The 26,566-nt window shown below is 42.5% G+C and overlaps 3 protein-coding genes across 5 annotated transcripts in view; 2 read left to right on the top strand and 1 right to left on the bottom strand.

Annotated features, from left to right (window-relative positions):
* Positions 1-26,566, top strand: part of KCNE2 (potassium voltage-gated channel subfamily E regulatory subunit 2) — a 220,475-nt gene that overhangs the window by 56,205 nt on the left and 137,704 nt on the right. The gene's annotated exons all lie outside the window — the stretch shown is intronic.
* The window catches only part of CLIC6 (chloride intracellular channel 6), a 132,020-nt gene that overhangs the window by 38,227 nt on the left and 67,227 nt on the right, over positions 1-26,566 (top strand). The gene's annotated exons all lie outside the window — the stretch shown is intronic.
* Positions 787-11,092, bottom strand: KCNE1 (potassium voltage-gated channel subfamily E regulatory subunit 1). The gene is made up of 4 exons (XM_083735117.1): positions 10,791-11,092; positions 9,661-9,766; positions 7,849-7,909; positions 787-1,257 (listed from the first exon to the last, which is right to left on the bottom strand). Coding segments are annotated over exons 1-4 (585 nt in total). The 5' UTR covers positions 10,792-11,092; the 3' UTR covers positions 787-840.

Raw genomic sequence — 26,566 nt, 5'->3', positions numbered from 1 at the left:
AGCATTACATTAAACTGACTTGTCATCTTCCATCCCATAAGGACCAGTAACTTGTTTACAGTAGGTTGGAAGGAAATACCTAACCCCATGTGAAATCAAAACAACATTTCTGGTCTGTAGTTAAATTTTCCTGTTGGTGTTAAGAATATGTTTGTGGAATGAGGCTTAATTTACTTCTTCTTCTTTTTTGCCCAAATTCCTTGTGGAATTCCTTCCTTATGGTGGAAGTAGATCACAGGCAGCATATATCTCCTTCAACAGCTTGATTCTCAAGCTGGAAGCAGCACCTGCCAGTACAGAATAGTCTTCCAAAATGCACTGGATTTCTAAATGCTGCAGGTGCACTTTTCTCATTATTCTAAGGGGGTTGAACAGAGGCTGTGCCGGATTTACGTATAAGCTAAACAAGCTTAGGGCCCCACTCTCTTGGGGCCCCCCAAAAATTTAAAAGAAAGAAAACTGGATGTACATTTCCAAAATATAAGATAAAAACAAATAAAATAAAACCTACATACAGCAACAGTGTTTTGTGTTGTGTAGGCTCCGATGATCTTTGTTATGTGCAAATGGCTTTAGATACCTATTAGGTCCATAAATTACCATATAGCATATATTCAACACAAAAAAACAGTGACAATTTGTTGTTGACAAAGGACAGCTGGACATATAAAAGGCCCCATTACCTTCAGTGGCTTAGGGCCTTATCAAACCTAAATCCAGCCCTGAAACGGCAGGGGATGTACTTTTCTCCTTAAAATGGGTAAATATAGGCCACAAACTGCTTACTTTCACAGTTTTGGAAAATTCAGTATGATGCCTGTAAGATTAGCTGCCCATTGGCTAGGAAGGGTTCACTTCAGGAATGTGACTGGTGGGCTGTTCTACAGCATGCTGGTTTTCCAAGACGAAGCTTGATTTATAATTTTCCATCACCTTGGCTTTCAAGCTGGCCTTGTCCTTCTTCCGCCAAATGTCTGTGGCAATGTACACATTGTACGGGTCATTTGAATGTTCAAGCTTTTTGGAGCGGATGTAGCTCATCATTATTCCGAATGTGAAGAAGCCAAAGAAGCCAAGCAATAGCAGTATGTAGATGACTTCCAGATGGTCATTTGTTGCAACGACTGGTGCAGCTGTCGGGTGGCTGGGTTTGCTTTCATAGTCTTCTAGCAGTTTTGAAAGGAGGTAGTTTAATGCTGTGTTGTTGGACACCAGTGCCATTGTCCTGCGAAGAACTCCTTCCTTAAATTCTGATTTCTAGAAGAAGAAGAAGAAAATTGGGAGGGGAAACATGTTAAAAACAAAATATGGAAATAATTATATATAAATAGTATATAAACGGACCTTTTTATTTGTAAAAAAGAGATGTCATCATACTGTATTTTGAATGAGAAATCAGGTTCTCAGAGGCCTTTTCGTAATGAAATCCCATGAACCAAAGACCAGATGAAATACTTACCTTTACCGAATGAAATGCCATTTGCACTAAAATGCACCAAAATGCACTCCTTGTATAATGATAGCTAAAGCTATTACTTCCAATATTCCCTTTTTAGTGGAAGAAAAATAAAGCCCTCAACATATACGGCTTTTCTCTCTCTCAGTATGTATTCTGCTCAACATAACAGATCCAATGATCCTCTCCAACCAGCCTAAAATTCTGCCTCTTCTACTTTGTGACAACTGGGGAAACCCAGCCAGATGAGCGGGGTATAAATAATAATTAATAAATTAATAAATTAATAAATTAATAATAACTTGAAGATTTCCATTGATGCTGCATGCTGAAGGCACATCTGAATTCTAACAACCCAGTTCAGAGGAGCTATTCTCTCAAGATTTCCACACAGCAAATGTTGGGAATTATCCCAGAGATTGTAATTGCAATATGCATATAAGACTTTATTAAAAAAACATTTCATTATGGTGGTCTTGCAGAAGACCTCTTTAATATAATTTTGGTACCGCATTGCTGCTGCAATTTTTTGACCTCAATATTAAATTAAAATTAAAAGGCACATTGACATGGATATTGTTCCAAAACAGAAGCATCCATTTTGCCTACTATGAAACATGACAGCTAAGTCTTGTGCACTTCCAGTAATTTTTTTAAAGGCACACATGCACAGATACGGAATTACTAATGCATGCCCAGAGTGGAAAAAAGAACTTTGTGCAGGGCAGGAGAGGTGTGACTTAGGGGAGGAGCTAAACAACACAGCTTAAATACATTCCACTGAGCTCTGCCCACTGGTGTGGATGGCAAGTGATGGAATAGCAATGAACATCCATGGCTTTGGGGGAGGACCTTTAATCTGAGGAAATTAATGTGTCAGTCGCACACAGAGAAAAACTGGATCTGTATGACCAATTTGCAATATAGAGCTCCTGTCTGGAAATACCCAAGATCTCCCTCCTGACTGGCATTAACTTGTCCCCATTCCTCCTTTTGTATTTTCTTCCTCTACCTCTGTCATTTCTGCTTGCCCACCTTTCATGATGCAATTTATTGATGTCACAATAACCTCTTTGGTAGCAGAGGCCCTTCTGAATGTCACTGGCTTAGGTGCTCTAATGTCACAAGGAGCTAGCTAACTTTGGCTCAGGGAGTCGAGCACTTATGCAGTCACTGGAACCTTAGAATTTCAATTCTGAGTCCTTGAGCATTTAGTCAAGCCTTGTAATCTATGGCACTATGCCATGTATTGTGTGGTCTCAAGCCTTTGACACTCTCTGTGTGTGCACAGAAGAAAGAGGATGGGATTTGGGTGCTGTTGTTAATAATGAGAGGTAGGACATATAAAGCATTGCCTGCTCCACAAATCAATAGATTAAACTGCCAAGGAACACAACAGAGAGGAACTGCCAAGGAACTACAGGGCAGATAACCTTCATTAAATTGTGGTTGCAGTACACTTTCTTTCCTCTTCAGAGGGGCATTGCCATTTTTTGCTATGGATATTGTCAAAGTTTGGTGCTTAACTGGTTAAGAAAGCTGGAGATGGTTGTGGCCTTGGTCTTATCTTGAAAGCAACTCTCCTTAGCTCTCTGCTCATGCTTTGGGCACGTAGCTGGACTCTTGAGTTTCACCTGTAGGTCAGGAGATCAACACTAGATAAGAAGTCACAGGGTGATCTACGATAAAACCTTCCGGCCCCCTCCATGGGGTGGGGTGGGGGTTAGCTGAGTACCAGGTTTTTTAAAAAAGTTTGTGCCTGTGTGTCTTGCATCTTGCTCCAAAGCCCTAACCCTAGTTGATGTTTTATTTTAGTTTGTGTGTAATCAGCCCAAACAAAGTTTTGTATGTTTTCTATTTTTGGTGTGGGTTTTCTTGGGAGAGGGTCCAGCTTCTGGACCCCTTATCTTGACAGATACTAGAAGAAAATATTCCACACAGGACTATGCTTTTATCTCTTCCTAAACAAGGCAAGCGCTGTGGCTGCAGTTTTAAGACCAAAATTGGCACACAGAGAGGGCCTTACCACCTTGCTGTTTTCTTGCTGAAAACTGGCCCATTTCCCCTAACCGGGGGAGGGGGGGAAGAATGCATTTTGGGGTAATCTTTGGCAGAAATTTCCAGGGCAAAGGGTTAAGAAGCTCTTCTCCCTTCATGCTACTCTTCTGATTCAAACTGCAGCCTACATGGCTGCATATTTGAAACTGTAAAATGGCAATAATGGAACTGCATATAACAGAATGTTCCATATAGTGACCTTTACACTGGGAAATCTCCGTCACGTGGAAAGAGTGCTGATTCAAGTTATTGTAGCTTGAAGAATGAAATCTCACCCTGTTGCAATTGTGAAATCCCTTTCACAATGTCTCTTTATTACATGAGCATTAAGAAATAAGTCAATTTTTTTTTTGAAGAGAAATTGTTCTGACAGGTTGGTTTTTGGACAGGAGGCATGTCTGGGTGGATCCATTGCTAAGTGGGAAAGCACAATATCTGTGTGCAGAAAGTCTCAGATATGAATAATAAAGACTCTTGCCTAAAACTTTGGAGAGCTGCTGCTGGGTGGTGCCAGTACTGAGCTAGGTGGCCCAGTGGTGTGACTTATTTCTATTTACAGCATTTCTAATAAAACCTCTAAGGAGGGCTGGCCCAAGCTGTTTTGATGTCTGAGGCAAAATCCAAGATGGCGCCCCCAGATTCTGACAGGACGGCCAATTGAACTTTACTTCAACACTATCAAAGGGGCAGCATCCTTCACCATAGGCTAGGTTTTGAAGTGCACAGCAGTCTAGCTTAGGGGACTCAGGAAGAACCATGGAGACTGGTGCCCATTGGTACTGGTAGGGTAGAAGACAGGGAGCCCAACAGTAGAAGATGAAGCCAGAGCCCACCACAGGCATGGCCACCCTCTGACTGCTTGTAAGTAAGAAGCTAGGAAAAGAGGGCTGGTTGTGGGCAGGTTGGGGTTGTTGCGGCAGTGCCAGATTTCCCCTAAAGGACCAGCCTCTTCAGAGGGGGAATGGCCTGGCAACTACTGCCTGAGGCAGCTGTCACACTCTGCCTAATAGTAGGGCCGGCCCTGCCTTTAAGCTGTTTATTAAAAATGGCTTGGTATAAACCAATTTCCCATGTTGCTCTGATTTAGGTTAACAGGGATATAATACAAGTTGTGCCAGAAGTAGTTTAGTTATGCTGGCCACATGACCCGGAAAGCTGTCTGTGGACAAACGCCAGCTCCCTCGGCCTGAAAGCGAGATGAGTGCCACAACCTCATAGTCGCCTTTGACTGGACTTAGCTGTCCAGGGGTCCTTTACCTTTTTTTACAAGTTATGCGATGAATCTTTTTCAACTAATGAGTCCAATCATTCATTTATACAATGTTGGGGTATCAAACCACTGACAGTGGCATGCTTTAGTATAGTTTCAGAATTATTATTTTTTAAGAAAACTACATGGTCGCCAACAAAACATGTCCTAAATTTTGAAAACAGGTACTGTTTGTAATTCAGTGTGGCTTTATTGTGGGGAAAGCTATGAGCTAGCCGACAGCAGGTCTTAATGTGCTTATAGTTATGGAAACACAGAGTAACTCTGTCACATACAATTTCCTGATTTAAATGTTAAGGGATGGACATGGAATGTGTTTCCATATCTCTGTTGTGAGGGGGAAAGAGGAAATTAGCATTGAGTTTGGAATATATTCATCATTTGGAAAGTTAGATGGCATCTGAACTCACTCCAAGCAGAAAACACACACAAATTGATTCCAGTAAGTAGGTACTGTATGTTTAGGCACTCTTGTTAGCAGCATTCCCAGATTATAGAGGGTGGGGCTTATTCCAGATGTATGGCTGCAGGCTAAGGACATTCTCAATACACTGAAATAGTCTTGGCCAGTGATAGCCAGTTCACGGGAGGAGAAATGTATTTGGTCCACATTTTAAAGAGAACTGATCTAATTAGCCAATTGGAGCCTTGCCCCATAGACCTCTGAGTCGCAATTTCATCCCTTTTATGGGGAATTGCTAAATGTTCTGTATAGCCTGAAGGTATGGCTGATATCAAAAAGAAACTGGATCTTTAGCATTGTAGCTCCAGCTCTATGAAATCAGCTTCCAGTTGAGCTCAGACAAGGACCTAGCATTTTTGCTTTTAGGAAACAATTGAAAACTTATCTTGTTAAGAATATGGTAGTGCCTTGGTTTTCAAACAGCCTAGTTCTCAAAAGTTTTGGCTCCCCACAGAACGATCAAAACCCAGAAGCTTCTGCAGCTTCCGATTGGCTGTGGGAGCTTCCAATCAGCCAATCAGTAGCTGCACTTTGGTTTTTGAACACTTTGGAAGTGGAATGGACACCGCGGGGGGTGGCACTTACCGCGGGGCCTGGCCTGCAGTGTGCCCAAGCCATGTGTCTCTCCTGGGACTCCTGGTCTCTCCTGCCCAAAATGGCAGTGTGGGACTTACATCCACCAGGCAGACTCCATGGGCAGCTCGCCGCGCCACCCCAGTGCGCGTATTGCCCCGCCCCTGCTTCTCTGGGTGCTGGAGCAGCTAGCTATGCCACTGTTGGGAGGGGGGGTGAAGGTTTGTGGCAGCAGTTCCTTTGAAACGGCCATGCTATTCACATTCTAATCTGTCAGCTTCCATTCCCAACTTCTGCTATTCTAAATATTAGGCACCCCACATTCCTTGGGGGGGGGGTGTTTGTCATGTTAGGGTTGGACTGGGTGCATAGTGTCGAAAATGGGTTTTTGTTTTTACTGAGTTCAACAACATTGCAGGTGCCATATGCTCACCTGAGTACCTTTGTGTTCAAGCCCCAGGATCACATCATACTCTTGGTATCAGTGTTACATAAAATTGATCATAACTCTTCATAAATACTGCTTGTTACTTGCTATTTTGTTTAAGCCACATGTAAATTGTGAATGTTTTCAACTGTGTGTACCTGCTCTTTACAGGACAAGGAGAGAATGTAACAGACTTCTGTAACTAGAAGACCATAGAGAGTGAATGGGATATGCTCAGTCCCAAGGGAGCCCATGGAACTGCTAGCTACATCAACTTAATTTCCACTAGCATCTCATTAAAAATACGTGCTATTACCACATCTAACAGTGTCCATTGCATGCTGCCATTGTAACCACTCCCTTGTAAAGCTTGATAATTGTAACATTATGAACTCCGTTGTTATTTTATCTGCTTATGTGAAGATGGTCCAGTTTCCTGGAAATTAACTACACTGAACTTTTAGGGAGTGCTGAACAACTTCCGAACAACCTGAGGGCACAAACAAACTCCCTTGTGTCTCCAACTCCCTACCCCCCCAATCTTCAGTATACAAGTTATGGGCGCCTTTGAATCTGTGTTCCAAGTAACACAATGATAACACCTATTTCTAAATGCCACACCTATTTCTAAAATTAAACTTTAATATTTTCATACCAAATAATTCCATTTTTTAAACTCACACTTGTTTCCAAATGGGTATATAGGAATTTTGAGAGGGGAGTTATTATACTATCAAAAATGTTTGCCTGTTATCATTCCAGTTCCCAGACAGAGCACCCCAGCTACAACAAAACAAAACAAAAAATCCTGGCAATGCTACCTTTATGCCTACAGGTACACTGAGCTGAAATTCGGTACTCAAATTGTAAAGTGTCAAGCAGTCTATGGAAATGATATGTAAAGTAAATATAAATGTATTTATTTATTTGTAATCCACTTCTTGTTTCAAGTAGTAAGGTTCTTTGAAACAAGGGTTCTTCCCACTCTTCCCGCTTCACATGGGAATTTTGTTTCACAATATAAAACTGCCTGAGGGGAAAAAAGGCACAGCGGAGCAGGTGCCACCTTTTGCCCAAGATGAAGAAGTACAGAAAGAAAAGATGTATGTGTCTGAACAAGAAGATGATTTTAAGCAAGGGTGTCAGCCTATCTGGAGGAACAAAAAGGCTGACAAGCAAACAGGAAAACATGCAAACTCACCAAGCTGTGTGAAGGAGGGAGCCTGCTACCTGGATGCTGTGAATCAGGCTCTCTCTCTGAGCATGGCTGTGAAGAAGCCTGAGGTCTGGGTGTTGGGAATCCACACCATCACACCGTGTTTGCTGGGAGGGACCTGTCGTCTGGGTACGAGTGGCCAAACTCATACTATGAGTGCACAGGGGAGGAGCTTATAAACAGGTGGTAATGCAGTTCCATGAAGAGGAAGGTGACACAGAGACACAGATTTCCAGGTGGAGAAAGGATTCCAGGCAAACAAAACAAGAAAGGAAGTGTGCCATGTGCTAGGGTGAGTCTGCTGCACATGCAACACTAAGCAATTCTGTACAAAGAACTCTTCAATGAAATTACACAAAGGTCAGGGCAGATTAAAACAGCTCACCTTTTCCTTTGCCCACACCACCAGCACTGTTGTACTTGCAAAGTGAAGCTGCTTTCTTTCACTGCAGGGAGTAATGGGAACAAATGTAAATGGGCAAATGTGCCAGAGCTGAAGCCAGCGAAGTTTGGACATGTCCTTATCATTCAGCCTACAGTTGTCCATCTGTAAAATGGCAACATTAAGGATCTAAAATGGAGAATGAATCAAGGATTGCAAAGACCTTTGAGTGCTTGAAATTTTGATGCAAGACCATGGGAAAGCTCTTTGCCTCCAGCATACTGTTCTACCTAGTACACACTCACCTTGGACCAAGATAAGCCCTTTCTTTCTCCCTTTATAAAGCAATGCCTCCATCTTTCCCCCTCCTTTCTCAGCTCCCCTTTATATTTTAATAGCTTTTGTATTCATCTTCTAATGCCTTGGCACTCCAGGTGCTACTGAACTGCATTGCCCTTCACATGGCAGCATGGCCTGACGTGAAGGCTGATGGGAGCTGTAGTCCAGCAACACCAAAAGGGGGATCAAGCCTGTGACCCTGGCATTATCAGCACCACAGTCTAACAAACTGAGCTATTCAGGCTCCAGAAGGCCAAAGGTTTCCTGCCCCTGTTCTAGCTGGAAAACTACAAGCCTTTTTTTAGAACAAGCAACTGTGTGTGTGATGTGTGTCTGTATGGATTTTGAGCAGAGAATAAAGTAAACATAAAAGGGTTAACAAATATATGGACCTCCAGCAGGGAGAACACCTTCAGAGGTGATTTGGGGTTCATCCTCATTTACTCACCAGTTCCACATTGTAACTCATCAATTTATCCCCTGGAGTTGGGAAAAGACTGTATGGGAAAAATTAAGCAATCCCCTCTCAACTGTTGTTCATCAGCTGAAGATTGTCCTCTCCAAGGCTGCTTTTCCCATACTCTTGGGGCGTTGTTATAAGCACCCACAATGAACTTGCACACTGACTCTTAAACCTTTCTCCTTTCCTGTAATCACATTTGCCTTCTTACAAGGAACAAGGAAAGAGATTGTGTCTATTTAGGGTGAATGCTCCTCAGGAACCCAACAAGAGTAGGGAAATAAATGGAAAGGTTTGCAGCAGAAATTGAGAAACAATGAGGGATAATGGTTAAAGAACCCCCTTTTCTACAAGCTGATCCCCTGTTCATTCTTCAACTGCTTTTTACCAAAAAAAAAACAAAAAAAACCAAAACGAATGGAAGTCAAGGACTCTGTAGATAAAGGACTACGATCAGGACTGAATGTAATTGGATTAATCAAGATTTTGGAAGCAGGAAGAAATAAGAACTTTGCACCCCAAAACCCAACACATGGGAAGTCACACAAATTGAATAATTGGCTTTATAATTGATATATATTTGGATATGAATGGTAATTTGATACTGATAATGTGGCTGTTATTGGATTTTAGTAATTGGAAATTAATAAAAAATATTTAACAAAAACAACAACAACAACTCTTTTTTACCACAAGAACTAGCTGCTGGCTTTTAAATATATGCATTTGCATGTAACAGAAAGATTGCCCTCAAATGAGTCTAAGCACAGCAAATAAAGTGACTTCTTTGTTATCATGTGAAATCCAGTTCAGCAAAAAGCAAACTAGCCCTTTTATAGAAACAACTTCCTGTTTTAAAAAAAGTGCTCATATTCGGTGACTTTTATTAAAGAGAAAACAGTTTCCAGAAATTGCTTCTACATTCAAGCAGGTGAATGCAGGTAGAACTACTCACGTCCTTTCATTACAAGGAAAAATAAATGTTTGCCACCCGTGACTGGGCTGCGTCCACTTACTTGGGATGAGTAAAGGGATTATTTTGACTGGAGATCTGTAGTGTAGGAAAACGGCAGGCTGGTGATTCATGGCACAGGAAATGCACTGGTGCAGTTTTCATGAGCACTGAAATCGCACAAAGTACAAATATATCTGTATTAGTTCACTGTTGAGTGATTAAACACTATGTGGCTTAGGGCATATGTGCGGTGGGGGACACACACAGAGAGAACCAGTTCTTCCAAATTGGGCGTGCAAAGGCAAAATTTTGTATCTGCCTCAAGCGTATGCATTAAATTCAGGTGTTTGTTGGTGCATGTGACTAGATAACCACATGTGACTGGCCTGCTCACTGTTATTGGGAACTGGAGGCGGAGCCAAATTTGCAGCCTGACATTAAAATATCCCATGATGATTAATGTGTTTATGGCTAAAAAAACTTTTCACACAAGTTCAGCAAGTATGACTTCCAAATAAAACCTCTCTCCCTCAGATAATTTGTGAATTGAATTGTGTAAATGGTGTCTCCCTGACAAGCTACACATTTCCTATGTGTGCTGTCCCTGAGTCCCAGAGCAGTTGCCCAAATTAGGCACGGTTGGGGCAGAAAAGTCTGATAAAACTCACACAACAAAACAAGCTGGAAGACTGGTGGTGATGGTAAGCTACTGGTGATGGTAAGTTACTGGTGAAGCAATCTCACCAATAAATAAATAAATGAAAATAAAGTAAGATTCACTAGTCTTCTTCATTTGCTCTACATTTTTCTGCCTCCTCTGTTTATTTATTTTATATTTCTACTGTACTTTTCCAGGGGAATGGCCTGTAATGTAATGGTGCATTACAATGTAACCAAACTAGCATAAATACATTTTAAAACAATTATCATAAGAGCAATTTATATAAAGCACATATAAAATACGTTGAATTTAAGATCAAAAATCTCCCAGTTGAGATCAGCAAAGGCAGAGCAAACAGCAATCGCTGTGAATGTAAATTGTTTTAAACTGTTTCTAACATTGTATTTTAATTTGTGTAACCTGCCCTCTGACATTGGGGTGAAGGGGGTGAATAAGAATGACAACAATTCAACACTGTTAAGAGCAGACTTGCTGAGGGTCTGAGAGCAATAATGGAGAAGAAATCTTACTTGGTAAAGAATTGATAGTCTTCCTTTATGAATTGAAGTGCACAAACTGTTTAGGAACCACAGCAGCTCTTCTTGTGGAGTCATACCTCTTCCATAGCAACTTGGTTCACCTATGGTGACAAATCTTCTCTGATGAAATATCTCTGTAGGATGGACCAGAACTCTCAGTTTTGAGCTGCCTGCCCTGGAAGAAGAATGACTATGTTGGCAACTGAAACCTAGACGTGGGCACAGCTGGCCATTTTAAGTTCTCTTAGTATTTTTCCAATTTTCAGTTCAGTTCTCCACATTTCCACATCTGTTTGTGTGTTGTTGTTTTTTAAAAAAGTCCTCATGAAAATTCATCAGCAGATTTCTCATGATATATGTATGCTTGTGTGCAATGTTGCCTAATGTGCACATTTTTGCAAAGCAATGTTTCAATGCAATGTTATTTTCACCAATATACAGTCATACCTTGGAAGTCAAACAGAATTTGTTCTGGAAGTCCATTCGACTTCCAAAACATTCAGCAACCAAGGCATGGCTTCTGATTAGCTGCAGGAGCTTCCTGCATGCAATTTGGAAGCTGCAGAAGCCGTGCCAGACGTTCGGCTCCCAAATAACATTCGCAAACTGGAACACTCACTTCAGGGTTTGTGGCACTCGTACGAGTGCCAAGGCATTTGGCTTCCAAAGAACAACTGTATGCATTTTTATACAGACTTTATCCCGGTACATGCATTTTTGTACACATTACTTGGCTGGATAACTGCATTGCAAAATTCAGAGAAGGGCAAATTTGGATGCTTTGCTGTGTTTCGGTTCACAGATGGCTTCAGAAAATGCAGGTTAGGTAGGTCTACCTGTAAACATGAACTGAACTGAATTTTCCCAAAATCCTTACAGAAACCACAGACACACATTTCTCTCTGAACACAGAGACATCGAGAGGAAAATTTGTAGACTATTGGACTAAGAGCGCATACTCTTCTCGGAAAAACTAGAAAACTGTTTACATAGAGCTTCTCTGGGTGCATCGTTATACACTTTTATGTGACAATGACAGTCTCATAACAATTGGCCAAGAAGCAGTGGAACCAGGTGAGCACTGTAAATGGCTTCCCGGATTTACTCATGCTGAGTTAGTAGAACTTGAGTCATTTGACCTGGGCTTCAGCTGTTCCAGGAAGAAAAATAAAAAACATATGAGACAGCATATGCACTATACCCGTAAAGCACATTCAAAGTGTATTTCTTCACCTCAAAGGATTCTGGGAACTGTAGTTTGTTAAGCGTTGCTATGAATTGTAAACCTGTGAGGAGTAAACTACAGGCCAGAATTCTTTAGGGGGAGGAATGTGCTTTAAAGGTATGGTGTGTATGCAGCCTGAATATTCAGATTTGGTTTTTTTTAGGGCTCTTCCAGATGGAGGTGTGTGGGTTTTGTTTGTTTTTCGGTTCAAGTTATCCTGGTTAGGTGTGTTTGACTGTCAAGCCACATGCTACAGTGTTGTGTAATGGCTAAGAGAATGAACTGTTGAAGTCCCAGGTTCAAATCTCACCTCAGTCCTGAGGGTATATATGAATGGTACGATATTTTCCCATACATTGAGGCTGCAGCAAAGCTACCTATATTTTAAAATGTGACATACTTAGTGATTGATGCAAAAACCAGTGAAGGCCTTTTGTGGTAATGTGGTTAGTGAGGAAAACAAGCTTATTCTCAATCTTTTCAGAAGACAACGACGCAACCATTCAACATCTTGTTCCATGTCTATTGAATTTACATATCTGAAAATCAGCACGGAGAATTCGCTTGAGCAGATGCATGAATAGAGAGAGCCTAACAGTCCTATTGGGGACGCGGGTGGCGCTGTGGTCTAAACCACTGAGCCTCTTGAGCTTGCTGATCGGAAGGTCGGCGGTTTGAATCCCTGCGACAGGGGGAGCTCCTGTTGCTCAGTCCCTGCTCCTGCCAACCTAGCAGTTCGAAAGCACATCAAAGTGCAAGTAGATAAATAGGTACCGCTCTGGCGGGAAGGTGAACAGCATTTCCGTGCGCTGCTCTGGTTTTGCCAGAAGCGGCGTAGTCATGCTGGCCACATGACCTGGCAAAACTACAGAAAAACGTCGGCTCCCTCGGCCAGTAAAGTAAGTTGAGCACTGCAACCCCAGAGTCTGGATTGTAAAAAGAAGTGTTCTGTGCTGTAAGAGGAGCCGTGAATGTCCTACCATTCCACAGCTGGTGCAAGTGTATGTCTGCATATACAGTAGTATATATGATATCATATACAAATACCCTTATCTAGCTACCAAAATAAGGAGTAATCCAAATCACTGCCAAAACAATGGATTATTTCAGAGTCAACACAACAAAGCCACACCTGATACATTTACCAGAAAGGCTTAAAATTAGAAACCACACCCTAAAAATACCATTCCTTGAACTAGCACAAATATTTGCACAATGTAAAATCTTCAAATTCAAATTATTTAAACCTCAAATGGACACAGTCCGAGTATGTGGTTTCAACCAACATCAATGGGACAATCAATTGGAACTATCCAACAGTTTGTTTGTCACCTCCATCCTATGCATTTCAGTACAGTGTGGAACATGTTGGTGAAATATTCACATATACAACACACATGTGACACTTAAGGTCAGTCTAGGTGTGATGTAGGAAATCTATAGTCGGTTCTCCCAATGTCTTCTTTTTTTTAAGATTTAAAAGCAGCTGAGGGCAGAGGCTACATTTGACAGACTACTTGAAAATGGGAAAGGGATTAACATTTTCTCTCCATGCCATTTCCACAGCTTCAGTGATGCTGCCTCTGAAGCTACAGTACTATAGCCTATTTCCCATGGAAGCCTAAAAAGGACAGGTGTCTATATAGCACCAGTCTTTAGTCCCATCCATTGGAAGCAATTTATTAGGGAAACTGCATGAAGGGAAAGTGTTAAAGACCTCCCCTAGCACTGCAACCCTGGTCCAGTTTGGACCACCCAACAGCTACTTTTAAGTCTTGGAAAAAGACCCTGGGAGGCCCAGTCACATACCTCCCGCATCATGTCTAGTTTGACCTTAGCACATGTAGAAACTGGAAAGTTTGATGTCATGGCTCATTCATCCACAATGAACTAATAAGAATGGAAACTACAATCTATCTAACTTCATCTGTAATTATGTCTGCAGTTCCAACCTGGTATTTCACATTGGGAATAGATCCAGCACTGGCAACATACAATGCACAATCTGATATCTTGAAGAACAATGAACAAAAGCAGTGACTGCATTTATGCCAGAATAAACAGGTCCTTTGTGTCACTTGGAAATTGTTGCTTCAAACTTGTATATCTTAAAAATTGTAATGCCTCAAAAATCTTTCCTACGTTTAGCAAAATGGCCGCATCATCTAAAATGGGGTGGAGAGGGTGATGCTAGACTTTGGCCTACCTCAGCATGTCAATTCTAGGAGCTGGTAAACTATGGCTAATGGTTCAAAAACTTGGAACCTCCATTTTTTTTACTTTGACCAGCGGTGCTGTTGGGGGGGGGTTTAGAAATCCAGGGCCCCAAATACAGTATGGCTGACTTACCACATTTTAAAGTAAGTGAAGCAATTTGCATTTAGCATCTGAAGAGGGAAAACACCAGCAGGACCATTAAGTTCAGAATCTCAATTTACCCAACCGCACCATGGATTCTGACCCTGATTCAAGCAATATTTTACAACTAGGTACAGTAGGTGCTCATGGCTGATCAGTAATTTCACAATTATCAAGACCATGTGCAGTTGCTGTGGCTGGACTCACTAGGGTTGCCAAAGCCCCAGGGATGACCTGCATTCTACAGGTTTGCCTGGAGGCAAGAGGAGAGCTTGAATCTTCAGCTGAGCAAATGCAAGTTTATATTTTAAAATTAGGAAGACTGTGGATGCAGCTTGCAAGCTTCAGGCGAGCAAGAGCTGGCTGCAATTTCTTGCCCTCCCCCCTCTCCCAATAAACCATCATCTCTGGGGCTCAGTGGTGGGAGCGCAGAGAAACAAAAAGAACTGGGGTGGGCTCCAGAAGGGGAGGGGGCTTTGAGTGCAGATGCATGCTTGGCGCAATGTGTAAGGTTGTAGGAACAAGCAGAGCATGTAAAGAGCAGCCTCTGCTGCCTGTAGTAACGCCTGGCCTGGCCTGAGGACACTTAAACCCTTCTGGCCCAATGCAAGCTAGCTAGAGTATGTGTCCCCTACCCAGGCTCCCTAACTTCAGGTGGACCTGGGAACACTCCTTTTAGCGGAGGTTTCTAGCTTGATTTTCTGCCAGTGCCGTGTTTGCTCATTTGTTAGACTTTGTGTCTTTTTTTATTTGAGTGACATGCTCTCAGCGACTGTGGTTAATGCTTAATACCATCAGCAGGGTCCCTGTGACATCACCAGGGAGCCACCCATTGGGCTCAGCAGGGCTTTTTTTTCTAGAAAAAGAGGTGAGTTTTTTTCAGGGGGGGACCTGCCCCCACTGAGTTGTTGAGATTTTTTAAGGGAGAGGACTTCTATTCTTCTCCCACTTGCCCCACTGCCGCAGGGGAAAAAATTAAACTTCTGGCTTACAATGTTGCCTTCTGCCACAGCTGCCCTACCCCAATCGCTGTGCCTCTCTCCGCCTCCACCATGCAGCCAGTGGTGGAGCATATGCGGGCTCGCTCCCAAGGGTGTGGGGTGTGCTCCCAAGGGGGGCAGAGTGCACTCCTGAGGGGGCGGGGCACGGAGGGTGCCCTCCCAGACGCGGGATAGCTGCTTGGGTGCACGGAGCGGCCTGCACCCTGCAGCCGGGGATGGAGCAAGCCAACAATGGCGGATATTTGGCACACCACCCACTCGTGACTCCCAAGCCTCCCTGTCAAAATGAAGGGGGAAGGGGGGAATGCAGCTGGCAAAGCAACACAGCTCTGCCACTTCCCCCCGATGGCTCTGCGAAGGCTTGGGAGTTGCGGGCGCGCTGCACGCCAAATGTCACCCCCCTCAGAGAAGACACCTGGCAGGTCCGCCCCCACTGCACCCCCTTTCTCCGCCTCTGCATGCAGCCCCAAGCGCCGTGCCGCACTCCACCTCTGAACAGCACCTCAATGCTACAGAGGTGCCAGAACACAACAAACTCAGTTCCGGTGAGTTCCAACTGAAAAAAAGCCCTTTGTCTCAAGTTGGATGCTCCTGACGTGTTAGCCCTAGGTCACACTGACCTTAGCTGTGAACTTCTAAGCTCTTAATGTTGTTTTCAGGACAAGAGCTGCCCTGCCATTGAAGTACAATCATGCCTTTATTTCATAGAAACTGTGCATATTGTCCTATTTAAAGGACAATATGCCCTTTCCCCCTTGGGCAAACATCTCAAAAAATAAGAACAGTTTTCAGATGCTCATTCACACTGTTGCACATTGTAAACAATACAACAATACGCCAGGGCTTACAGTTCCGCATTTCATTCTTACATTGTCACTGAACTAGAAGGAATTTGATGTTCTGAACTACATGGGGGTGTTTTGCCCATCCCAAGGATGTCCCTGACACGAACCTTGACTTTCTCCCATTCAGCTCAATGGATGTTATTCATTCCTGTGGGCAACAATGTACCAGATAAGTAATCTGCTCACCAACTTTGACACTGAGTGGCCAGACTATCACAGATAGTAGCCCTAAGGAGAATGCAATGCCCCTTCCCTCCTGAAGGAAGCTCTCAAGTTGTTAAAGGACAGTCTGTTTCCAGCAATTCACACTCAGAAAACAAAGAGGGGCCAGGTTCAAAAGCAGAGAAGGATAAGAGAAGGCACTGGAGCACATTTTCTCTTCCTCTGGTCCTCATGCCGAATGTGGATTCCGGGTAGTGAATTTTCCTTTCCCCCCCTTTAGTGTAGAAAGGCTGTATATGGTTTGGTGAGGCAGTGTTCATGGTCACACTGGAAAAGGACCCCAGGCTAGTTCACACAGTTACAGTTTGTAGCAATTCTTAAACTACAGTGCCTAGAATTGTTTGAGAAAGTGATGTGCTGTGTCTGTGCTTTAAAGGTATAGTGTACATTGAGGGATTTTTATTCAAAGGGTTTGGGGCTAAACTATACCTGACATTACTCATGTGTTTACTCAACTCACACATCTTAGAAAAAAAAGCTTTTAGGATAAGATCTACCACATCACCCTTCAAAGTGTTCGTTTGGCACACAACATCCTCCGCATGCAGATAAGTCAGAGAGGCGAATTTTATCAGCCCAGACTTGCCACTGGCTTACTGAAGGCGAACTGCATCATTCCAAATCCAGCGTTTATGGGATAGCCTCTAAACACACAATTGATCCCTGAAGCAGCAGGGTTTTGACTTGTTTTGTTGCATTGAAACACTTCTGGATCAGGCCGAGCACCATCAATCCAAGTTATATGTCTCTGGAATAACATGTGAACATACCTTCTTAATTTAATGTGAACCAATAGTGGCTTAGACAGTACTAAAAGGATTTGCCGCTTTCGGGATCAGGCTCTATGAGTCTTCCTGCTCAGTTGGGTTTTTTTTATATAAAACTCTCTTATGCTTGTCAAATAAACTTCACTTGCCACTAAACTGATTGATGATGTTCTCCTTTTCTGCACAGTTTACAAAGCACATAGCATAATATAATTCCAAAGCAGCACAAACGGTGTGTTACAGTACCCCAGCCTAGGATTGTGTGCTATTTATTACATGGCTGAGAGCTGCAACCTGGGAAGGGGTTGTGTTGTGGAGGTTTTTCCCCCCTTTTTCAAAGGGAGCAGAAGGGTGAAGAGAGAGAAAAGAGAAAGAATCCCACTCTTGTCAATCTAGATATGAAAGACTACGAATATGCCTGAGGTCACAGATGCCTGAGGTGAGAGAAGAAAACTTCTGAGGAATGCAGCAGCTGTGCGTTTCCAAAGCATTTTCCTGAGGAGAAGTGGTTTACAGTGCTGCTGAATTATGGTGCCCACTGAGCCACAGGAAGGTAGCCTATGACACAGAACTTGCCTTGAGTGAAGGGTGAGGCATTTTCCCCAGATATTATCTTTGCCTGAGGAGAAAAAAAACTGAAATGATAATCAGATAAGTACTTATTGATACCTGGGCCCTAATCCTTGGAGTTATTCTCAGTACATGCAGGGAGGGAGGAGAATGTCTATAACAAAGGAGCTGAGTATATGTGGGGGAAAGGATTAACATACTACCAGGAAGAGAAGAGATAAATTTATCTGGGGCAAGGGCCAGTTCAATACATTTTGCTGCCTGAAGCAAAGCACACACCACCCATTTCATGTATCTTTCTTCTTCTTCTTCTTCTTCTTCTTCTTCTTCTTCTTCTTCGATCACTTATAGTCGAGTAAGATTATCTTCCGGTCTTAACAGTGAATCCGTACATGACTGTGGAGGCCAATTCTGGATCCACATGTCCTTCCACAGTGGGGACATAGGTTTCCGTGTGGGAATTGAGCACGGTGAGGGTTTGTCAAATGTGTCTTCCTCTTAGCTTGTTTCTCTGAGTTCGTGCTTCTTCGAAGTCCATGACACCTTTAGTAAAGGCTCTTCTCCAGTTGGAGCGCTCACAGGCCAGTGTTTCCTAGTTATCAATGGTCATACAGTGGTACCTTGGGTAACATACGCTTCAGGTTACGCTTCAGGTTACAGACTCCGCTAAGCCAGAAATAGTACCTCGGGTTAAGAACTTTGCTTCAGGATGAGAACAGAAATCTGACCATTTTTCATGCCAGCTCTAGAATGTATCAGAAAAACAATTGACTGCCCTGGGATTAGACCATTAAGTATCAAACTAGGACTGGGAAGACTCAGGTTCAAAATGAAACTCCAACAACTGAGTGTCCTTGGGTCAGTCACCTTCCCTCAGTGTAATCTGCCTCACATGGTTGTTGCAGAATGTGTTTATGTGTACGTACAATACTCTACATTCCTTGGAGGAAGAGCAGTATATAAATAAAATAAAATAACGTGAAAAAACCTGATAGCTGGTCCTGAAATACTACTTATTAGAGGATACAAAGATAATCTGCTTTCCCCGTCTGCCTTGAGGCTCAGCTTAGTATCCATTTTGTCCCAACATCTTTTGATCAAATTGTCCTTTGCCTTGTCAAGGAGAAACCTCAGGGAATTCAGCTATTTCATAATAGTAAATACAGTAAGGAATCAGAGCATGTGGTCAAAAACAGAAGACACAAACAGCCTAAACCATAACAAACAAATTGGCACTGGTGTACATAGGACATCATGAGCTGTTATACATTATGTTCCTGGGATTTATGCCAGAGAACATTGAAAGATAGACCAACCCTCTAATGGAACTATTGGTACTCTAGATTGTTTGAGGAATTAAAACTGGGGCTGGTGGGAATGAAATTACAAGGTGCAGCAAAATATATTATTATAATAACTTACTTGTTAATTGTAATAATTTGCCTTTGGAACTTAACAAATCATGTTCTTTTAATCTTAGGGGTGGGGACTGCATATCCACAGAAGAATTGCATAATGTTAAGTGTCATTTACTTCATCCAAGTTGCCTGTCACAAGAAGTGTCATTCATTTTTGTTATATAAAATGACAGTCCTTTTTAGCTATTGTTCAATTAACCTTGACAGTTAACTTTATTAAAATAAAAGCTTAAGTGTTGGGGGAGGGGGAGATATTAGAAGCAAAATACACAACGAGTTAGTTATATTCAACAGTTCCTTCTGTACAGCCTTCTGTGTGCTTGTAACAGATCTGGAAACTTAGTTTTTCATCACATGTAGGTTTATCTCATACTTCATAAAATTTAATAATTCTTATGGGTAAATCAATTAAGTGTGTTGACATAAATGACCCATTTGCTTTATATAGCAGGTATGAAAGTCAAAGCTAGAGGCAGTATCATAAAAACAGAGCAATTCATTTGAGAAACCAATAAACAGACTAGATTACACTTGCTCTCTGCAATATTGTATTGCCAGGATCCTATCTTCAATGCATGTCTCGAAGACAGGTGACTATTCTGAGGTGTGACTTAGGGCAAAAACGTGGATCAGTGATGAATCAGACCCTGAGGTTTCATTCCATATCACTATTGACAGAAGGACCATAGTTCTATGGTATAAAGCAAATTGTTGCAACAACAGCAGAATCAAGAGCTCAAACTGAAATCAAGAATAGTCATGTGAAAACAGCAAGTAGACAGGTGGATAGCGAAAATACACAGAGCATTTATGAGATCAAGGAGTTAGCATTACAATTCCACCAAATGCAAACAGTGTAAATGTGGACAGTACAGTCAAATCTCGGTTGTCGAACACAATCCATTCCGGCAGTCTGTTCGATTTATGAAACATTTGGCAACTGAGGAGCGGCTTCTGATTGGTTGCAAGAGCTTTTTGCACTCAAGCAGAAGCTTGCGGCGGACGTTTGATTTTCGAAAAGCATTTGGAAACCGGAGCCTTTACTTCTGGCTTTTCGGTGTTTGGGAGCCAAAACGTTCCAAAACAGAGGTGTTCAGGAACCAAGGTTTGACTGTATCAGGATGGTGAAACCCTAAGATTACTGTGAATAGCTCCAAATGGATCTCACCAACTGGGTAGCAAAATGGCAAGTGAGGTTCAATGTAATGAAATTGGTGGAGGCTGGTCTATTTGGACATATAGTGCATTTCCCCATGAGCTTTAGTTTGCCATTAACCAGCCCCCACCAGCCTGCCTCCTTACTTGCAGCCATTCAGGGGGTGACCCTGTCTGTCATTGAGTCTGGCTCCACCTACTGTTGGTCTCTCTGCCTTCTGCCAAATGGGCTGCTTCAAACCCCATCAGTTTAAATGTGTTTTGGATGTGTTTGGGATATATATATGTCTCCCATAATGTATTTCCTCATACAACACTTAATTTTTGGAATTCACTGCCATCTTTTTAAAGAACGAATGTGAGTACTCTACAATATGCAAGAGTAGAGGGCAGTGTCCAACTAAACAGTTTTGCTAGTGCAAGCAGTTTGGACTGCACAACAGCCCTCTTTCTCCTCTCCTGGTACCCCTTCCTCAAGCTCTTTAAGGAGTGAGGGGAAGGCCAGGACAGGCAATGTGGAGGGAGGAGAGAGAGAGAAAGAGGGGATGTAGGCAAAAGCACCTGCATTAGTGGAACTGTTCAGCTGGGTACCACCCTTCATCTCCAGCATGCTGGCTCTACCTACATCCAGAAAGCTCTTGAATATATTATTCAACAAAGATGAAAACAAACGTAGGTAAGTCTAATAGGAAGACTGAAAAAGGGGGGGTGGAGTGCGGAGACAATTTTATTGCTCTCTGGAACCACCAAACCAGCATTTAAGAGGGCAATATGAGTGTGTTCTATGTCTAAGAGGATTTGAAATGTTTTTGTTTTTTTTATTTTTCTGCAATCTCACTTTCCAAGATCTAAGTTTAAGCTTGGCACAATCTTTGCTGCTCTGTATCTTGGGTAATCTTATATGCAGGGATGACGCTGTTGTAAGCTGAAACACATCAGCAGTTATTTGGAGGAATCCAGGTCAGCCAAGCTTTTATGTCATCCATAATGTCAAGCTGCCAGTGATTTATACCAAGATGCACTGTCATTCTGGCACTAGCGGAAACATATTGCTGAGTGGACATTAAGTAACGCAAGTAAATAAGCTTAGACACACTTCCTTTTTGACTTAGTATGAGGTGTGCACAACATTTTGCCCTTTCCACTGCAAAGGAATTCAGAAGTTGTGTAGATGACCAATATCCTAACTCAGATCCATCTGAACCCAGTAAGTTTTAGTGGAGTAATTAAAGGACAGAACTATTAGAAGAGAATAAAATAGCTAGCTACCAAAACCAAATCAGTAGTTGGGAGTTTTTACCCAATTTCTGGAGGCATTCAATGCTTTGGAAGCATTACAGAAATGACTAACATTAAAATTTGAATTGTCCACATCTGTAAATCAAACGAACATACTGTTGCATCCCAACCCGATGTTCCCATGTTTCCTTTTGGGAATGAAGCACAGTAGAGACTGGTGTTTTTCTGATATATGGTTTATTTGCAAATGTATACAACCTGAGCCTACAATAGAGGGGTTTACAGTGTCAGCACTCCCAAAAGCTCTTGCTTCTCCCATAGCCACAACTTTGGATTCAACCATTTCTCTGTTACTCTGCCTTTATTCCTTCCCACTATCTGTGAGTCGAGGGAGGGGCTCCCATTTCCGTCTCCCACAAAGCCCCTTCCTTTGATCTCCTAGGAAGCTAGCCTGGCCTGATTAGCTTTTAACACTTGCTGGATACAGGGATTAGATGTCTGGCATCCAGCTTAAGACCCAAAACCTTGATTAAATCCCAACACTTACTGGATCCAGGCATTATAGGAGTCTGGCACCCACCAACTCATAAAAGTGATGTGACTTATTAGGAATTTCTGTGTAGCTGCCACAGAATGTCTGTGTAAAGGAGTCTGCATGCCTGAGGTTGGTGGTGCAAGGGGCTGGGCTACCCACCCTGGGAGAAATGCAATGCCCCAGTCATTCGGTCTCTCCCCCCAACTTTGGGTTATTCCATTAGGAAGTGTATTAGAATTCACACACATTGGGTCATTGGGCTGCTTCTGTGTTCTTTTTAGCTGTATATATGGAAGTTCTATGTTGCCTTCTGGAATAAGTTTAATCAGCCTGAAAGGAGGCACCACATTGGGCCTGTCTCTTTCTTCACAGGTCACCACTGACACCAAACCATCTGGGCAAGTTGTCTTTCAGTCAAATTTGGCCACCCTTCCTGAGCTTAGCATTGATGAAACCCACAGTTCCCCACAACTCGGTTTGAAAAGCACTGTTCTAAACCACTGGGGATGATGCAGAAGGTGTCCGTATTTTCATCCCTCCCATTGCAAAGATCACCAGATCATGTTTGTTTTACTTTCTGTCTCTGAGAAAGGAGGGGGCGGAAACCACTCTTCCAGACTTCCATCCCTAGCATTGTGTCCTGGTTATTTTGGTCTGTCTAGAGACTAGATGGCAGTATGAGAGAGCTGATTCTCTCATGAATGTTTGTTATGTTCTTTTATTTTGTTTAATCAGTAGGAATAAAATTAGGTATGCAACAAAACCTCCACAGTTTTGTTTCCGTTACTCTGCTGCTTTTGAGGTGCTCACAATAGCGAATGTAAGTTCACTGCACCAGGACCTATTCCAGGGGAAGGCTGTTCCTGTGATCGGAAGGTCAAAGAAGGTGCTCCCAACACCCAGTCCATGCAGGCGCTGAAGACATGGGCTGTACATGAGTGTACGGTCAGAAAGATCCTGTGCATGGCACCTACTCACAAGTAGTGCGCATAGGCTCTCTGCCAGAGTTGGTCACATCTTGGCTTTTATTGAATTGCTTCCTTTAAAAAAACACTTCTCTTCACAATCAGAAGTGTTTTTAGTTCTTTGCAGTCATGTTCATCCCCAAATCATTTGCCCCTGGATAAACATGAAGCAGTTTTCCTGGCTAGTTAAGCCGCATTTTTCTGGAGCAACTTAACTGGAGTTCATCAAGCAGCTTGCTTCCTGTTTATCAAGGAGTAAACTGTAAATATATTACCATAAAGTGACCAGCAGTGGATCCATGTTAGTCAGGCCATAACTCGCGTGGCTCCTGCCTTAGAGCAAGCAGTTGAGCCAGAGGCGTCTCTTCCTGCTCTATAATCCAGGGCTTTGATTTTGTGGTCTGTGACAATGCCCGTGGCTTCCTTCCTTCACTGGGAGAACAAAGTGCATGAGCTGGCATGTTTGGTGCACCTGATGTGGGATGATTGTATTTGCATAATAAGAATAGCTTTTAACTTAGGTGACTCCTCTTCCTCTGTTAAACACTCCTACGTACAGCCCCCACATCCGCTGAGATCCTGAAAGGTGCTGATGTGGGCGAGGAACAGGCCAATAAGCTGTTGAAAGAGGAACATCTGTTTTTCCTCATTAGCATAGTTAGCATTCTCAGAGGAGCAACCTGAGGCCATAGATAGGCAAATTAAGTTGTGCTGGATTGAGACAAGTTGGAGGGAGTCGAGGACACGATAACACAAACACTTCAAAATGAACTTCCCTTTAAAACAAATCTACTATTATTTGTGCCTTGTTGAATAACTTCTTCCTCCGAATAATAATAATAAGTTGTTTGTGCTGTCTTGCACCACACTCCTTGCTTTTGAACTTTTTGTCTGCATACTGATGAATAAGTTGTAATGCAACGTGGGTAAGAGATGCATTACACCAACTACAAAGGCTCGCTTGTAAAATAATATGTGCTTCATTAAAGTAAGCAGACACAGCAGCCATTCTGCACAGATTACTGTACACAGCAACATGAGACCAAAGAATTATGAGGGGAGATTTACTGACCTACATACTGCAACTGTATTAGTAGTGGCAGGCTATAATTAAAAGTTGCATCAATGTTTCCATATGCAACACATTGTTAGAGAAATGCAGGATTGTTATGTACCAGTTAATAACAGAAGGTGCTGATGGTGGTTGATGAACCTCTGAAGGGCTGGGTTTGAGGGCTCAGTTATACCAGTGGACACTTTGTATAAAATTGCAAGGCAGGCGGGTGGGTGGGTGGAGAATTTGGGGCTCAACTGTATTTGAATACAGAAGCATTTCAGCTAAGAACTCTCTAGGAGTAAGAGGCAGAGGAGAAGGGACTTCGGGTGCTTTCAGACTGTTCCTATTTTAGGGTGGGATTCAATCACATAGCAGGGAATTCAGGTTGTGCATTTATTGTTGATTGTGAGGTCTTGCACAAGCAGCCAGCTCCCCCCAACAATCAGACTTTTTTTGCAATGAAGAAAGTGATGAGAAAATGTGCTGGAAAGCATGGGCTGACACTTTGATGCAATGTCATCTAATCTCCCCACGAACAAATCTGAATGAATGCTCAATCAATGGTCAACATCATCTAATTTCCCTGCAAAGAAATCGGCATGAAAGCTCCATAAACATGTCATCTGGAAGCACCTTTAGCTCCCATCCTGCCTTGCCTCAAGTGGCATGGGAGCCCAGTCACCACTCTCCTTCAGCCTTGGAAGGGAAAAGAAAAGAGTTTGTATGGATGTTTCCACATATGAAATGAAACAAGTTGTTTATACCTTTCTTTTCTTATTTAAACCGATGTGCTTAGAAGAAGATAAAGTCATTATTGCATAGAGGTGCAATGCTGCAAAGTAACCACATCAGCATTTCAGTAAATTGGTGGTGAATTTGGCTGTTATGATAATTGCATGTCTAGACAAACAAGCATGGGTGCATTGCTCCTTTGGCATGATTGTGGAGGCAGGCCAAATTATGTTTGTTTGGATGGGCTTTGAAGAGTAATGAGGTCTCAGCTAATTGTGGCTGAGATCTGAAGATCTGTTGGCAAGAGTGTTTTTATCTGAATTTTTGACTGGGTTTGTTTAACTCTAGGCTGGCATTGTGTTAGGCTGTAAAATACCTTGTTTAATTCGGAAGAAATGATCATCATAAAAACTATTAAAGGAAAACAGGACAAATGGCAGTAAATGTGAGCAACTTCTGCCTCTGAATAAAATATATCAGTCTTATCTAGCACCATATTAGTGAATTCTTGTTTTGGAACTTTTTATCCTCGTGTTTTGTGTACAGCCTATTTCCAGCCACACCTCACAGATCACGGACTTTTGTGACACTGAAGACAACAAACAGACCGAGAGACAACAGACCATTAAGACATAAGCGCCAACTTGAACAAAATATTGGGGGGCTCTAGAAAAGCATAATCCACAATAATTTATTTTGCTGGAGTGTAGACAGTTCATGGGCTTTGACAATCCTTTTAACCAGTATGTTTCCCACTTTGTACTTATGCGGTTTGATTTTTGTCAGTTTTGACTAAAATTTTATGTTTGGGGAATTTGGTTAGCTTGCAACTTTATTTATCCTGACCCGATGGCCCTTATCCCCTCTCTCCTTTCAGGATGCCTCTCAAGAATCTTCACATAGTGAATTCACCCATGGTGTTATCACAACAGGACACTGGAAGAGAAATCCAGGGCTTTGCTCAGCAGAATGTGAAGGGGCTCCAAATGTAGAAAAGTGGGCACATTTTGAAGTAACTGTAGTTGTACGCAGTGCTATTTTTCTAGAAAAAGAGGTCCTGGAACTCACCATAAACACCTCCCTTGTTCTCTTATAATGGCGATGATGTCCACCTCTGGCGAGTTCCTGCTAAAAAAAAGCCCTGGTTGCAGGATCAACAAAAGAGGGGAGGTTCCATATGTCCATTAAGCCCAGAGTCTAAAATGGCCTAATTGTGCCATTTCAGAGTCATGGATTTTACCAACTGATTTGCCCAGGTCATGTATTGCGAAATTTTAGCAAGGCCCTGACTAGTAGGAGGTGAGAGAGCTCCATGACTCAACATAGAAAGGTGCAATGTCTCTCATTCTTCTCCCCCAAACCTCATGAATTGACCTACTGACTGACTTCTCCCCCCATGGGATTACTAACATATCCCCCCCCCCAAACTGGTGCTGTTTCTGTGCTTTTAACAGCTATGTGACATGCACAGAAAGTAAGCAGGTAAAACTCTGGTGAGAAGTGGCAGAACAAGCTTCACTGGGTAAATTTCTTGTGGGCTGAAGTTTTGGAACAGGGCCACTAAAACTTGGTGAGCACAGCCAGTTTCCCTCCTATTCCCACCATAGGAGCCAACTCCTAGGAACCAAGGGGGCTTCAACCCACCCCCAATAAAATATTTGAGGGGGCCAAGACCCCC

The sequence above is a fragment of the Podarcis gaigeae genome (assembly GCF_964106915.1).
Source record: "Podarcis gaigeae genome assembly, chromosome: 4".
Taxonomy (NCBI): Eukaryota; Metazoa; Chordata; class Lepidosauria; order Squamata; family Lacertidae; genus Podarcis; species Podarcis gaigeae.
Note: the sequence above shows the minus strand (reverse complement) of the source record. Positions and strands in the feature narration are given on the sequence as shown.